This window comes from Ochotona curzoniae, unplaced genomic scaffold (assembly GCF_017591425.1).
Source record: "Ochotona curzoniae isolate NIBS_2020 unplaced genomic scaffold, NIBS_Ocur_1.0 contig_2294, whole genome shotgun sequence".
NCBI lineage: Eukaryota > Metazoa > Chordata > Mammalia > Lagomorpha > Ochotonidae > Ochotona > Ochotona curzoniae.
In genome coordinates this window covers 2,094,073-2,110,358 of record NW_024465405.1, presented here as the reverse complement: position 1 = coordinate 2,110,358, position 16,286 = coordinate 2,094,073, and the positions used below count along the sequence as shown (strand labels likewise).

At 53.0% G+C, this 16,286-nt stretch overlaps 1 protein-coding gene across 5 annotated transcripts in view; it reads left to right on the top strand.

The window, feature by feature from the left end:
• The window catches only part of USP40 (ubiquitin specific peptidase 40), an 82,648-nt gene that overhangs the window by 62,560 nt on the left and 3,802 nt on the right, over nucleotides 1-16,286 (top strand). For all 5 annotated transcript variants that reach the window (XM_040972324.1, XM_040972327.1, XM_040972326.1 and 2 more), the window contains 7 exons: nucleotides 159-233; nucleotides 1,489-1,615; nucleotides 6,695-6,789; nucleotides 8,002-8,120; nucleotides 8,710-8,775; nucleotides 15,103-15,313; nucleotides 15,422-15,517. In XM_040972324.1, the coding sequence (XP_040828258.1) occupies nucleotides 159-233; nucleotides 1,489-1,615; nucleotides 6,695-6,789; nucleotides 8,002-8,120; nucleotides 8,710-8,775; nucleotides 15,103-15,313; nucleotides 15,422-15,517 (789 nt within the window). The remainder of the gene's footprint in view (nucleotides 1-158; nucleotides 234-1,488; nucleotides 1,616-6,694; nucleotides 6,790-8,001; nucleotides 8,121-8,709; nucleotides 8,776-15,102; nucleotides 15,314-15,421; nucleotides 15,518-16,286) is intronic.

Sequence of the window (16,286 nt, the reverse complement as noted above, 5' to 3'; positions counted from 1 at the left end):
TGTAGCCATAGCTGATGTCTTAACATCTTAAATATATGCTGTAATATTCATTTATTTCTTCAAAAGCTAACCAGAGGTACGGGGTTTTAAAAAAAACATTCACTGGTCTGTACCTTTCGGAAGTCATTTGTGTGAAAACAGAATGTCTGTGTTTCCAGGGTGCAACGCTGAAGGAGCTCCTGGTATCTTCCGGAGACACCTTGCTCTTAATGGAGGGGAAGCTTCCTCCTCTGGTAAGACTTTGTGGCCATCGTAAAGGCCCCTTGTGGGGAAACGGGACTGCTTACACAGCTAAGAGACCTTGCTTCAGGTCCTGTCAGATTTTTCCTTTCTGTATATTTTTAAATAACTGATAAATTTTATTTTTGACAGTTAACACTTTAACCTGAGCATACATTTCAAAAGCTGCCATCTCTCACTGCTCTTCCTAAGTGCATTTACAGAGAATTAGATTGAAAGTAGAGTAGTGGGCTCAAATCTTCATACCCATGTGGGGTTGCCAGCATTGCAGGTGGCGGCTTAACCCCCTGCACCACAGTTGCAGCCCCAATATCCCCTTTTCATGCCTGTTCTGACACTCTGTCCCGTAGCCCATACCACACTCTGCATAGTAGCACCTAGTATTCCTTTGTGTGAAAGCGCCATATCATGTGCCGTGTGGTATGTGTTTGAATGTGTCCATAAGATAGATGCCTAGAACTAGAATTGCCTCCCATGATTTCCGAGCTGGGAGCTAGAGGGTGGTCTGTGTGGCTGCAACTTACTCTGTTTTTCAAGTAGGTAAATATTACTAAAAATATTATGAAAAAGTCTTAACACTGTAATAAGTATTAAAATAAAATTAAAGCTTAAAAAAAAAGCTTAGGTCCCGGCACAATAGCTCAATTGGCTAATCCTCCCCACTCAAGCTCCAGGTTCCCATATGGACACCAGTCCATGTCCCAGCTGTTCCACTTCCCACCCAGCTCCCTGTTCGTGTCCTGGGAAAGCAGTCGAGGACAGCCCAAGGCCTTGGGACCCTGCACCTGTGTGGGAGACCTGGAATAAGCTCCGGGCTCCTGGCTCCAGATCAGCACAGCTTTGGCTGTTTTGGCCATCTGGGGAGTGAACCAGTGGAAGGGAAAGCTTTCTCTGTCGCTCTTGCTCTCTGTAAATCTGATCTGCCTTTCCAATAAAAACAATAAATAGTAAGTGTTTAAAATTTCAGAGCAGACTGTGACAGGCACTGGATGTAGCAGTTGAGATGCCCATGCACCTTACCAGAGTGTGCAGGCTCAGTCCGTTCCCAACTCCAGCATCCTGCGAACTTGCAGAGGTGGAAGGTCATAGTCCAAGCAGGTGCTGTTGCCACCAGCCCTACCATTTGGGCTCCGGGCAAGTGCAGCAGCAGAAGGAACCTCTCTGTGTCAGTCCATCTCCTTCCCGACCCCCACCTCGTCTCTGCCGCTGAAAAAAAATGTTTTGTTGTTTTACTGCTTCATTCTTCAGGGTTTCTTAAAGGTGCCTGTCTGGTGGTACCAAGCCCAGGAGCCCTCCAGACACTGGAAGAGTCATCAGGACCCCACCAGTTGTGCCCTTTCTCCAGCTGGGGACTGGGGAGCTGCCTGCATGCAAGGTGAGGACAGGGCAAAAGTACAGTGACTGGCGTGATGTAAAACAAGGTTGGGAATGAAGTCATTCCATAAAAACCACACCTTCGTATTTTTTCAGTTTTTACTTATTATATGAATGGCAGAATGGTAAAGAGGGAGAAACAGATTGTAGTTCACTGATTTTCTTCCCAGATGCTGACAAGAGCCAGAGTTGGACTAGGCAGAAGCCAAGAGCCAGAACTCCATCCAGGTCTCCCACGTGGGTGGGAGGAGTCCAAGCACTTAGACCATCATCTTCCTCCAGGGTGTACATTAGCGGGAAGCTGCATGGGAAGCCAGGCAGCCAGACCCTGGAGCCAGCATTCCTGCGGGCATCCTCTGCATGGCTTAACCATCCATGCCAGCTCACCTCCCTGAGATCTGTCAAGATCCTAGGGCAGTGAGGGCCCCATTTGTTATATGACACAGCATTGAAGCTTTAGCCAGTTCCCATGCCTCCCTGCTGAGCCCAGGCCAGAAGCCAGGCCTGGAGTCTGCATCCTGCATGACTCCTGGCACTGTGCCTTTTCCAGAGTGTCAGGAGCTGCTGCAAGGCCACCTCTGTCATCTCACAGACTGACAGAACACAAAGGGGTGGTCTTCCTCAGCATTCAGTGTGCTCCTTGCAGTGGGCAAATGGCCTGTAGATGAAGCCGAGTTTCCCTTCATTGTAGAGGATAAATCATTTGAGGTGGGTGGTTATGGCACTTGGGGTGCCCAGGTCCCACATTAGAGGGCAGGTTTGAGTCCTGACTGCTCTGCTTCTGTTGCTAATGTGTCCTGAGAAACAGCAGATGGGCTCCCATCATCCACATGGGACGCCCAGGTCACATTCTTGCCCCTGGCTTCAGCCTTGCTCAACCCTGCTTGTTGTGAAAATTGCTGCTGGAGAGTAAGCCAGTTCCCTAAATCATTCCACCTTTCCAATGTATAAATGATTTTTTTAAAGTTTGTGACCCAGCCAGTCAAGTGGTACCTGCATTGCTGGCATCTCAAAGAATGCTACCAGTTCAAGTCCCAGCTGCTCCACTTCCAGTCTGTCTCCTTACTAATGGCCTGGGGAAAGCAGCAAAAGATGGCCCAAGTCCTTTGTCCCCTGTGTCAACATAGGAGACCTGGAGGAATCTCCCGGCTCCCAGCTTCAGATCACCCCAGCTTTGGCCATTGCAGCCATTAGGGAAGCAAACCAGCGGATGGAAGATTGTGTGTGTGCGCACGTCTGTGTGTGTGTTTGTGTGTGTGTAAGTGTAACTCTGGTTTTGAAAGTAAAATTAATCTATTTAAAGATAAATAAATGAAATCAGGGGCCAGTATATGGTGCAGCTGGCTGAGCTGCTGCTTGCATCACCAAAGTGCTGCTTTGAGTCCTGGGTGCTCCACTTCCTGTCCACTTCCTGTTGGTGTGCCTGGGAGAGCAGAGAAGATGGCCAAGTACCTGAGCCCTTGTTACCCACAAGGAAGACCGTACAGAGTTCCTGGCTCAGCTTTTCACCTGGCCTCAACCAAGTTGGAGGGACTTGGGGACTGAACCAGCAAATGGAAGCTCTCTCTGCTCATTTCTGTTATTCTGCCTTTGGAATAAATAATTCTCTCCTTTTTAAAAAATATTTATGTTATTTTCATTGGAAAGTCAGATATACAGAGAGGAGGAGAGACAGAGAGGAAAATCTTCCTCCTGATTATTCACTCCCCAAGTGACCGCAATGGCCGGTGCTAAGCCGATCCAAAGCCGGGAACCAGGAACCTCCTCCAGGTCTTCCACGTGGGTGCAGGGTCCCAAGGCTTTGGGCCGTCCTTGACTGCTTTCCCAGGCCACAAGCAGGGAGCTGGATGGGAAATGGGGCTGCCAGGATTAGAGCCAGGCCCAGAAATAATTCTTTTAAAATAAATCAATAGTGACAGAAAAGCTTTTTTTGTTTGTTTCTTTTTAATATTTATTTTTATTGGAAAGGCAGATAGAAGGCGCGAAAGAGATAAAGGTCTCCTATTCACTGGCTTACTCCCCAGGTGGCCACAATGGCCGGAACCAAGCCAATCTGAAGCCAGGAGCCAGGAGCTTCTTCCAGGACACGATTCAGAGCACATATGGGATCCCAGCATTTTGCAAAATGAGGATTTCCCACTAGGCTAGTGTGCTGGGCCCAACACAAAAGTTTTGTTTGTTTAGTTGGTTGGTTAGATTTTGGCCCAGGTGTTCGGGCTCCTGGCTTTGGCCTGGCCTCTGTCTGTCTGGGGAGAGGCCCAGCAAATGGAAGATCTCTTCTGTCTGCTGTGTCTCCCCCTCAACACACCCTGACACTCTCAAATAGAGAGGTAATTCTTTTTTTCTTTTATAATATAAGCATGTTTAATTAGTATGATTCTTTCATATCATATGAAAAATAAATTTTGTTATTTAGGATTCTTCCTAAAAGTGTCTTCCATGAGTGCCAGCCTATCACTTCCTTAAGCCGCTCTTTTTATTTTTTAAGATTTGTTTATTTATGTGAAAGGCAGTGTTACAGAGAGAGAAATGGAGAAAGAGACAGAAATCTTCCGTCTGCTGGCTCATAAATGGCTGCAGTGCTGGAGCTGGGCTGGGCCGCAGCCAGGGGCTCCGTGAGTCCCAGGTGGGTACAGGGGCCCGGGCACCTGGGCCATCTCCCGTCGCCCTCCGAGCACTCCAGTGGGGATGTGGACTAGAAGTGAAGTGTTTGGATCTCAAACTGGTGCCCGTGTGGGATTTGCATCGTGACAGTAACCCCAGCGGGACCACCCTGCAGAGCTCTGCACTGACACTGCACCTACGCACTGTTGCTGTGCATTTCCAATGATGTTCTGCAAAAAATCAAGATAAAAAATTAAAGTGAAACTGAGTGAAAATATTGAACTTCAAATTTAGTACCAGGTGTTTTTAGTATTTTATTTAATTTTATTGGAAAATCAGACATGCAGAGAGGAGAGACAGATAAGGGTCTTCCATTCACTGATTCACGCCCCAAGTGGCCGCAATGGCTGGAGCTGAGCCGATCCGACGTCAGGAGCCCCGAGCCTCTTCTGAGTCTCCCACGCGGGTGCAGGGTCCCAAGGCTTTGGGCCGTCCTCCACTGCTTTCCCAGGCCACAGGCAGGGAACTGGATGAGAAGTGGGGCCCCTGGGATACAAACCAGCACTCGTATGGGATCCTGGAGCATGCAAGGCGAGGACTTGGGCCACTAGGCTACCGTGCCAAACCCTTTTTTTAAAAAACAAACTTCGTGTTGTCAAGCTGTCTCCATTCAGTAAATATTCAGTGGATGTTTATTATAGGAAACTCTTCATACCAGTCAGCGGGGATACACAAGGTAGACAGCTCCTCTCTCCTGACCATGCTGTTCTCTTGAGAAGGCATATGAAATGTGTGCACAAGCATGAACTAAGGAAGAAAGGTTGTGGCAAGAGTCACAAGCAAGAAAACCAGTGTAAAGAATGGGAGCACATTAGGGCCAGGACTGGGGGCTGGCTGGGGTGAACTAGGCTCCAGCACCTATTGATGTGTGTGAGAGCCAGATGGGATATGGGACAGACCGGACCAGTCTGCTGCACATACCGGCATACGCAGGAGCCAGGCCTGGGGAGGGCCTAGTGGGGATTATTGGGACTTGCTTTGACTGCGCTGCAGTTCCCCCAGGTGAGGGCTGAGTGTGTGGTGGGCAGGGTTGGGCAGGGCCACACTATCCATTGGTTTATATAAGACACGGGACTGGAGACAGAATTAACCCAGCAGCTGCAACCACTAGTGTGTGTGTGGGCTGATGTGGGTGACGGACTGAGCCAGACTGCATTCTGGTTGGCACACACAGGAGTCGGTCTGGAGTCACTTCAGATCGAGTTTCCTTAACCCCCGCCCCCTGAACTGCTGAACTCAGAACTCCAAGCAGGGGACAGTCACAGGATCTGTGGTCTCTGACTGCAGAGCGCATGTGTCAGATCTGGGCCTTGCTGAAGACAGTGCGGTGGACGGCATGCCCACATGACATGGGGACATGGCAGCTCACTGGGGCCTGCAGTGGGCATCTGACACCATAGTAGAGCGTGGAGGGCAGAACAAGTCGGACAGCTCTCCCAGGCTTTGACAGCGAGTATCTGGGGGGATGGAGACTCTTAGGTAGACTATGTCAGCCAGAGGACCTTGGAAGGATTTCCTCATCCCTGGAGCAATTAAGTCAGCAGCATTTCAGAACTACTGAAACCACCTGAGCAGAAGCCTCAGAGCGTGGTCTCCCTGGGGACCCTGGGATGACATCAAGTGGCTATCCTCCATTCCTGGGTACGGATGCAGTTGGGGCGCTGGGTACGGCTTCTGCCTTCTCTTCCCCCAAGTATAGGAGGAAGAAAAAGAAAATTGGAAATAATGGTCTTGCCTTTGCCCTATTCCTCGACCCATCCCGCTCTCCTCCTATGGTCGGTGGTCCACATGAGCATGCCTGCTTCTCGGCTGTGTAACCATCATCACCAAATTAAAAATTAATTAATTTAAAAGTAATGTGGACAGAGTAATCTACCATCAAGCCATCTTTAAAGAAGAAGAGAAGATGTGGAGAAGAACATTCTAGATAGGCAGTACACATGTACAATTCCGTGCGATTCTGCAAGGACATGCTGGTCATCTCTGAAGTCAGGAGGGAGCTGACATGGACAGATTCTCGGCTTCTAATCAAATCCTACTGTGGGCGCTGCTCTTGTGTCAAAGTGAGCTAGGCTGTCGCTTGTGGTGCTGGCGTCCTATAGGTTCAAGTCGCAATGGCTCCCCTTCCTATGCAGCTCCCTGCCAACGGCCTGAGTAAAGCAGAAGATGGGCTAAGTGCGTGGGTCCCTGCCACCCACTTCAGGGATCCCGAGATAGCCCCTGGCCCAGCCCTGGCTGGTGCTGCCACCTGGGCAGTGAGCCAGCAGATGGAAGGCCTCTCTGTCTCTCCATAACTGTGCCTTTCAAAGAAAGAAAATTTTAAAAATTATTATGATAGCCAAACATGGGAGCATATTATACAAACACAAAATAAGTTTACAGTGGCTTCCAAACACCCAGCTGTGTCCTTTTGAAGGTGCTCCCGGAGACACGCCCGCAGAAGCGTCCCTGCTCTACCTGGGAGACATAGAAATCTCAGAAGACGCCACGTTAGCGGATCTCAAGTGTCAGGTCAGCCATCCCGCCGCAGCGCGCCTGCGTGCTGATGCAAACACTCCTTGCAGTGAGATATTAATCTGTTCTTCTATTTCCTTTTCCCTCAACTACAGTCTGTTCTGATATGGCATTTGTTGTATGCCATGTTCAGTGGTAAGTACCGCGCGGCAGCACACGCCGTGGCACAGACGGCCCCCGGTGCCCGTTCCTGCCAGCTGCCCCTGCGGCTCAGAGACCCTCTGACAGGCATGCCATGCTCGTGTTGAATCTCCTCAGTGATCTGTGGCTTAGCTCATTTTTATTTTTGAGGGAAACCTGGTTTCTTGAAACATTTGTAAAGCATTCACTTTTCTCCTTTATTTACATTGTTTTGTACCATTGTGACCCACGTGTTAAATGTCATCAGTGAAAGCTTTGTTCCCAGTTTGCCTTGAGGCCAGAGGCTTCTGTGCTCGGGGCAGCAGAACTGGATGTGGTGCCGTGGTGTCTCCATGCACGGAAGGAGACTTTGATCGCAATGAGAAGGCTGCAGGAAGCCCAGGGGTCCTCAGGAAGCTCATGCAGACCCCATGTTATGATAAACTGCGTGATTTCACGGGTTTTATGCCAGTTCCATTTCTGTGAGCTCTGTGGAGCACTCTGATGCCATGCAGAGTGGTGAAGGAGCACCTGGCTGCTTAGCTCTGCTGAAGGACCGTCCTTGGAAAGGAGGGAACGAGGCCGCTCCTCAGTGTTGTTGGTGTGTGTGATGAGCTAGCTTCTTCCAGACAAGCTCATGTTCTCAGGAGAGAGAGAGCAGATGCTCCCGCACACACCCTGTGTTAGTTACAGAAATGCTGGCCTGCGCCCCAAAGGGAGGAATATCGGCAGCTAAAGTTACCTCCTCTACCAAAGCAGAACAAGCAGTTTAGGCCTACTGATTGGAACCAAAGGTTTGAAACATTTCAAAACCAAAAGTTACTTTGCAGGCAAAGCAACCATTTTGCAGAATTGTATTAGCCCTGATGAAGGTCAGGCTCAGATTTGGAAATAAAACATTCACTTTCTGAAGCTGATTTCAGTGGGCAGGAATACAAGAATGAAGCTTAATTTTCCTTTAAGTGATTTTTGTCGTGACTTTGGTTTGTACTCTCCCTCAGCTGTCATTGTGTGTAGCTCCGTTCATTTCTCAGGTAGCATGTTGTGAGAAGACCGTGAACCTGGTGACAGACAGCTCTCTCTCCCTAGGCCATGACCTTGCCCCCGTTGTCCGAGCGGGCTGTCCCGTCCCCAGCCTTCCTCAGGGCCTGGACGGTGGAGAGTAAGCGTCCTGGCAGGCTCCTGCGAACAAACCGGCAGCAGCTCAGGTCAGTTGCCCGGGTACCGGGCCGTCCTCCCGGACACTGGGCTGTCCCCCCAACCACTGGGCCCCCGGACACTGGGCCGTCCCCCCAGCCGCCGTCCCCCTGGCCACACTGCAGGGCTGAGCAGTGAGAGGGTTTGTGGGAGGAACCGGTTGGAGACCGGATCTCCTGTCAGTCCGAGGTGGAGTGAGAGGAGGCCTGTTACCTGAGACGGGGTTGATTTTCCCTTGGGCCGCAGTGGACAGTGGCTGATTCTGTTCTGTGAGGCTGTTAGCCAGCTCGTCCTCCCCGACACAGGCATGGGAAGGCCACGTTAGGGCCTTAGTGCTGTTGGTCCCTTAGCAGGCAGGCCTGTGGCTGCTCGCGGTCATGGTGACCACCCACAAGCAGTCCCTGGCCTGAGAGGTTAGCGCTCGGCTGGACCAAGCAGACTTGGCAAGCACAACATGTCCCAGCTCTCCCCCTACTGAAAGCAGGAGTGTTCTTGTAAAGTATTCAAAAATAATCTGTTGCTTATGGAAATAAGTTTAAAATCAATCAAAAATTGTTTTAAAAATGAACTGTCTCATTCCTTTGTCTTATTTCTTGCCAGGGACTGTAAACTAGGCCGGAGCGCTGAGGTCTGCCTGGAGGCTCTGCCGGCGGAGGAGCACTTGGGGTAAGCTGTCCTGCTCTGCACGCCGAGTCTCCCGTTCCTTGTCAGACAGACTAGTTCATGTCTGTACAAATGAACATAGTGAGTGGCACTTTGTCACTTTGTCACTTTTTAAATGGTCCGGCACTTAAAACATGCAAGTCTAGAAACATCTATACTCTGTCTGGTGTCCGGAACTTGGAACTCATTGCCCCGTAAAAGCGGTGAAGGAGAGTTGATTCCAGTAACTTCCGGAGAAGTGCACTTCGATCCCATGCTGAGGCGGAAGAAATGCCCCTCCGGGGTCCAGCGCACCTGCTGCTCGGTGACCCGAGCACGGCCTGGGGCCGCGAACCTCCTGTGCGGACCGGCCCTTCACGTGCCCCTGCTCGCGTCCAGGACCAACGCACAGCCCCCATCACAGTCGGGGTGGCACGCAAGGTCCCAGTCAGGAGTAGTTTGCTGGAGGGAATGATGGGGTCACAGGGGGTGGACACTCCCCACTGCCTCCGTGCTGCAAATCTCTTGCAGGTGAGTTAGTTTTATGTTCCCCTGAACAGAGTTTACAGTGATTTTGCCTCGCTCTCAAATCAACACGACCTACAGTGTCGCTTAAATGTGTCCTGGTTGAGAAATGCAGGGTCACTACCTGTCCCCTCTGACTGTGCTTGAGCCGCTGCTAAGGCTGGACCTTCGCTCACAGCTTCTGTGTCTGCGACTTGGGGTCTCGGAGGAAGTGGATGCAGGCCGTGTGAGCTCTCTGCGTCAGCAGTGAGCAGAGCCTCGCTGCCTGTGCTGGCCGCCTTGTCCTTTTCCGTCTAGCAGCAGGGTCCTTCCCGGGACCCCTCCCTCCGCCAGGCACCTCTGTCCTCGGACGCCTCAGGATGTCCCTGTTTCCTCAGGGCGGCCTCGACCACCTGCCCCTCTCCCTCCTGTCTCCTCCTCAGCAACTTGAGCACCTGAGCCCAGAGCTGCTCGCTGCCCCTGGCCAGCAGCAGGGCCTCCCTCCCTGTGGTGCAGGTGGGAGTTGGGAACCGCCCGAGTACAGGCTCGCTGAGCACCCTGCTCACAGCACCTGAGGAGCCTGGCCCCGCGATGCTGCGGTCTTCCTCCAGGCAGCCCTCTGCCTTACTATCTCACCCCGACTCTTGGCTAAAGCACAGGACAGTGAAAACACAGCATGCTAATGAAGACATACGTAGATTTAGGGGTACCGTGTGACGTCCCGCTGCCTGGACGCCGTGCAGTGTTCGGTGTAGGTAACCTAAATGTTTCCTCCAATGTCTACGTCTGTTTTTGGTGAAACCTTTGAAAATGTTCCGTTCTGGCTCTATCTGTGTAAAAATCTACACACATTTCCATGTACCTATGTTCGTATGTATGCATGTAGGCATGTCATGTTATCTGGTTTCTGCACTGCGTCAGCACTTGTCTGGCGTGGAGCCGGTTAGCAGCTCCTCCCCATCCCCTCCGCCATCACATTCATTCCCTGGCTGCCGGCAACCCGCGCTCCGCCATTCCGGCCCATTGACATTTTTTGCCGCAAGTAACAGGATTATCTTCTGTTGTGACTGACTGGTGCTGTGTGTGCGTGGGTGCCAGGCGATGGGGTGTAGGCTGTGTGCCTGTTCTGGCTGTTGTGAGCAGTGATGCAGTGTGCGCAGCAGCCGGCGGGCTGCCTGTTGGGCAGCTCAGGCCATGTCCTCGGCTTCGTGCTGCTTCCCGCAGTACCTGCAGCACCTCTGCCCCTTCACGCCCCCGGCCCAGGCCCCTCTCTGTCCCCAGCTCATTGCTCCTCCCCTCCAGCTCTCCTCACCCTCTGGTTACAGCCCTTCCGAGGTGACAGGACACCAGTGATGACAAGGACGTTTCTCACACATCTGTCTTCCTTTCAAATGTGTCCATTCAGATTTATTGCACATTTTAAAATTATTTGTTCCTGAACTATTGATTTTTTTTCAGTCCTCATTATTAATTCCCTGTCCTAGTTCTTGGTAAGGAGTTTTTCCTTAATACCCTGAAGGTCACAGCCCAAGCCCCGCTGACCTTGAACTTTGCCGGCAGGCCAGTGGGGGGCGTCTTCACGTGCTGCCTGCCCCCTTCCCTGCAGCTTTGGGACTCTGGCTCAACTTGGAGAGCTGCGTTACAAGGTCTTTGTGCTAAACTCTGGGCCCTGCCGGCTCTGACTGGGCCCTGCCAGCCTCTGCCCGTCTCAGTCTCATCTTTCCCTAGGCTCGGGGAGCTGGGGCAAGTTTTCTGCTGTCTCTGGAACTGCTTGCTGTCCCCTGGAGTCTCAGTGTCCCTTGTCTTCGCAGTGCTGTCACGGTGTCTGTCTTCATCCTGCGTCATTGTTTTTCCTGCTCTGTGCATTTCAACAACCTGACATTGAACTCACTGTGACTTTCTTCTCTTCCTTCTATCCTGCTATTGATGCCTTCTGTCCCATTTTTTTTTTTAAAGATTTATTTTTTTATTATTTTTTCATTGGAAAGGCGGATATACAGAAAGGAGAGACAGAGAGGAAGATCTTCCGTCCGATGATTCACTCCCCAAGTGAGCGCAACGGGCCGATACTATGCCGATCCGAAGCCAGGAGACTCTTCCGGGTCTCCCACGTGGGTGCAGATTCCCAAAGCTTTGGGCCATCCTCGACTGCTTTCCCAGGCCACAGGCAGGGAGCTGGAAGGGAAGCGGGGCTGCCGGGATTAGAACCGGCGCCCATATGGGATCCCGGGCGTGCAAGGCGAGGACCTTTAACCACTTGCGCCACCGCGCCGGGCCCTCTTCTGTCCCATTTTTAACTTTGCTTGGTGTACTGTCCAGCCCAAGATTTCTGTTTGAGCTTTTAGTTGACTTCCATCTCTCTGTCTGAGAGTAAACTTGACCATCTGCCTTTGTATCCGTCTTCCCGAACGTCTAAGCGGTATGCCTCTGTTGTGGAGCCTTGGACGTCCTGGCGGCGCCGGGGCTCTGAGGAGAGGCTTCCAATCAGCTCTTCCTGTGTCGCTGTTTGAGCACTAGAGGGTGCCCATCACAGGTGTGTCCTAAATCCATGGCCAGGGTGTTGTTCAGATTGAACTTAGAATGTGTCTAGAAAGGTCTGTCCTTGCAAGGCTGTTGCCATGGCCAGGCACCGGGGAACTATACCTGACACGGGTCTGCGCTTGGCACTGGCGTGAGACAGAGCACGGGAGCTCTCGGGAGCTGCTCAGCTGGACACTGACTTCTGAGGCGCAGTGCTGTGCTGATCTGCCCGACTCCTCAGCACCTGGAGCCTGCTCTTTGGTGTCTGCCCAGGAGAGGTGGCAGAGGTCGCTGCTTGGCCACCCAGGCTGACAGTGCACTGGTCTGACAGCCGCGTGACCTCGCCCCTGCAGACTGGTGGAGAGACAGGCTGAAATGCTTTGGTCCCACTGGGGCACAGATGTCCTGCAGGGCAGCAGCTGGGAGTGGCCTGCTCCCCAGCATCTCTGCTGCGTGCAGAAGTGGTGCAGGGTGCTCGAAGCAGCCCATTGGCCACCTGGCTAAACAGAATGCAGAGACTCAGTCTGCAGGTCCTGGCTGTGGGCCCCTGTCCAGCCCAGGGCTGGCAGTGGTGCTGCAGGGACCAGGCTTCAGGTCTGTGATCCCAGCCCCAGGGAAGCGAGGCAGTGTGTGATCTGCCTGGAGCTGGGCTGTGCAGCGACTCTTCTGTCTTCCTTGGTCCTTCTTTGCATTTTAGACTAAGCCAGGCTTCTTAGTAACTCTGGGAAAGTTGATGCAGTTCCTGAACAGCTATCTGAATTGGCGTCTGGGCAGCAGAGCCCTGCAGCAGCTTTCTCAGCCACCATTTTGGAGTGCCTCCCAAACCAGTCCTTGTCTGTAGCTGATACTTCATGCCTGTAACATCTAGGTTTTTTTTTTTTAATTATTCACTTGATAGAGTGACAGAGACAATAGTCAGGACCTCCACCTGCACCCCCCAAGTGGCCCCAGGGGCCGGGCCGGGCTAGGAGTCACGAACTCCGTCCAAGGCCCCCTGTGGGTGTAGAGGCCTGGTCATTTGAGTCATCAGGTGCTGCCCTCCCAGGTGCGTTACCAGGGAGCTGGATCTGAAGTGAGGCAGCTGGGACTCGAACTGGTGCCCTGGTATGGGATACCAGCATCGTAGGCAGCCTGATGCTCAGCCCACATCGCTGACCCTTCCTGCCTCTCGGGGCCTGCTTCCTGTTGATGTTTCCATTGCGCCTGGGCTGCAGCCATGTGTGCTGTCATACCCCCAGCCCTGGCTCGTCCCACACCTGAGTGCTCGGTTTTTTCCCTGGCTAGCCCACAGCATCTCAGAGTTCCCCAGAGAGGTATGCAAGTACCTGCCTCAAAGCAGTTTTTTTGGTTTGGGGTTTTTGTTTGTTTGTTTTAATGATACAGTTCACTGGCTTCTGGCTGTAACACTAGCATTTTCCAGGCGTCTCCACGACTTGGACCCCAGCACACTTTCCCCAACAGGAGTGCAGCGTGGCCCAGGCCCTCAGCTCGGGCTCTCACCTCTCCTTCCCTCGAGCGCAGTGGGCCTCCCCAGGGCTCACTGCCCTAGGCCTGGCGGCGCAGGGGTGCTTTGCTTCCTGTTCTGATGAGAAGTTAGGCAAGGAAGTCAGATCAGAACTTCGTCCATGTCACTGTGCGCAGGCGGGAAGACCCGAGGGCGCTTGTGTAACAGGGATGCCAGTGGAAACCCGAGACATCGAGTGGTGCCCTGAGCAGCAGGGAGGGCTTGTGGAGGGCTCACTTCTGATGTATGCACCAGCCAGTCATGAAGCTTCAGGAAGGATCACACATGTTCGGCAGATGGGGTTCACCTGGCTGCCAGGTGCCATGGATGGCATCAGCGAGCGGGCACACACGTGCCCTGGAGCTGCCAGCTTGACGCATCTGAGCGGAGCGCCCCGTGCCCCAGGGATGCCCGACCAGGAGCTGCTTGAATGGCTCTGGGGGCAGGCTCTCTACTCCCCAGCTGTTCTCACTCAGTCATGTGCCAGAGGTTGGAAAGGGACCTCCTGCTGTGGCAGCATGGTGTGCACCAGTCAGTGCCCCTGAACTCTGTGGTTTTAATTACCGGCAAAGGGACCTGAGACTTGGACAGCTCATCCCTGCCGAAGCACAAGGCCTAGGACCTGTGTGTGCGCTGAGACTGGACACACCAAAGCTATTTAGAAAACAATGTCACTTGCACAATTAGGAAGAGGCGAAACAGAGAAGGAAATTAAAAACAGGAGGAGTGAAGGTCTAACTCCAAAAACGCCAGGACAGCAGGCCGGGCTCAGTGCTGGCGGGTCCGGCAGAGCACGACCAGGCTCTGGCTGCTCTCTCTGCTCAGGGCCAGCAACGGCGAGGCTGCTGCCCAACCTCCACTCCTGCTGTCCACTCCCTGGGCCAGGGAGGCTGGGAGCCCTGCACTGCATTAATGAGCTTGGAGTCAGAAAATTCCAGATGCTTCTAGGGGTTACTCTGTAAAAGGGTGCTGAGTTGCTGGATTAACCAGCTGGCTCCAGAGGGCGCAGGTGAGGACAGCATGAAGTAGAGGCATACCTGAGGGGGCGCAGGGCTGGGAGGTCCACACAGCCACCTGGCCTGGAGTGCTTGGGATGCAGGCAGCAGGCAGCCTCAGCCTGGTGTGGGAGGGAGGGAGAGGGAGGGAGGGAGCAACCTCTGCTGCCACCAAGGTGACAGAAACCAAGAGTGACTGCCCGGAGAGACACCAGCCAGCCAGAGGCCCCAGGCAGCCAGGCGCAGTCCTGCGTGTCACCCCAGAGGTCAGACACCTGAGCCAGCTCTCGGCGAGGCGGGGGGTGGGAGCCCAGATCCCGCTGTGGTGACAGGGCATCAAAACTGAGAGTTTCTCATCTACCTTGTATGCCAGTGGAGACACACAACAGTTTGAGAAAGGACTATGTTTGAGCCAGGCAGTGTGAGGACCAGAAACCAGCTGTCCGCAGGCCCGACCTGGGCTTACTGTCTCACAGGGCTGGCGGGGCCGGGGGAGGGGGGCGGTAGGGATATTAGGTTCTGTGGAAGTTCTGGGAAGGAAGTGGGTGCGCATGCCCACTGAGTTCTCCTGAATATGACGTGCCTTGCATGTTCAGCATGGGCAGAGATTTCACACTGTAAAGGGGGGGTTGGTCTTTCTGCATCAGAGGGGAAGCTGAGGGCTGGGTGCCACTGCTTGTCCCCACTGCATCCTACCAGGACACTGGTTGATTTTAAGGACTTCAAGAAGGGCATGTTGTTTCCTCTGGGGGAGCGGGGGGGTGTTAGTGGGCCGGCACTCCCGCGTCTTTCCATTCGGTTCAAGTCTGGCGTCGTTTTCTGGTGCAGCCCCCAGGACGTGCTTCTGCGGACCCGGCTGCGCATTCCTGCGGTGAGGGCGTACGCGCCAGCCGAGGACTTGGTGTGGGACGTAGCCCGAGGCTGGACGGCCAGCTCCCTCCGGCAGAAGGTGGCCAGTTTCTATTCACTTCCTGTGGAGAAAATCGAAATTGCCAAATACTTTCCTGAGAAGTTTGAATGGCTCCCGATATCCAGCTGGGTAAGGTGCCGGGCTCACGGACCCAGGTCAGGCTAACCGGACTGCTGCACAGTGATAGGGAACTTGGTAACAATTGTGTTTTATTGAAGATATTTCATTTTCCTGCAGAATCAGCAAGTTACCAAGAGGAAAAAGAAGAAAAAGCAAGACAGTTTGCAGGGGGCGCCATATTACTTGAGAGATGGAGATATCATTGGTGTTAAGGTGAGGTGCTTGACAGCCGGCTGACCCTGGGACAAGATAGGATCCAGTGATGGCACGGAGCGCGGCAGCCAGGCTTCAGCACAGTCAGTCCTCGGTCTTTGCAATAAGTAAACCTCGCGATGGAGCCCGAGGCCCGCCCCCAGCTCCGCCGAGGTGTGAACCAGAGGGAGGCAGGCTTCGAGATGGCTCGGGTGTTGGGGTGTTTGAGAGGTGAACCAGCAGGTGGGAGATTCTGTCTGTCTCCTTTTCAAAAAATTTAGTATAAAAACAAAATTTAAACCTTATGTTCATTTTATGATTTTAAAGAAAGAAGTTAGAGCGAACTAGCAATAGCAGGAAAGTCATTCAGCTCATGTCAGTTCCTGCCCAAGCCTCTGGCAGTGCGCACGTGAGGGCTCCACAAGCATGTGCACTGCAGTCAGACTCAAGGACTCGCCCCTAAGTCGCCGTTCTTTTGTTGACAGTCACAGAGCGCGGGGAGACAGACAGTCCATCTCCCTTGGCTGCTTCACTCCCCGTGGCGACAGTGGGAGCTGGGCTGGCTGAGGCCAGGGGCGTCTTTGGTGCACTTGAGCCGTCCTCTGCTGCTTTCCCAGGCCATAAGCAGGGCGCTGGATCAAAAGTGGAGCAGCCAGGACTTGAACCTGCATCCATATGTGATGCCAGCACATACAGATGGGGGTTTTACCAGCTATGCCACCGTGCCAGCCCCCACCAGGTCTACTACACACTGTGCTAAACTTATGGAGGAATAAAAGCAAATGGAAGA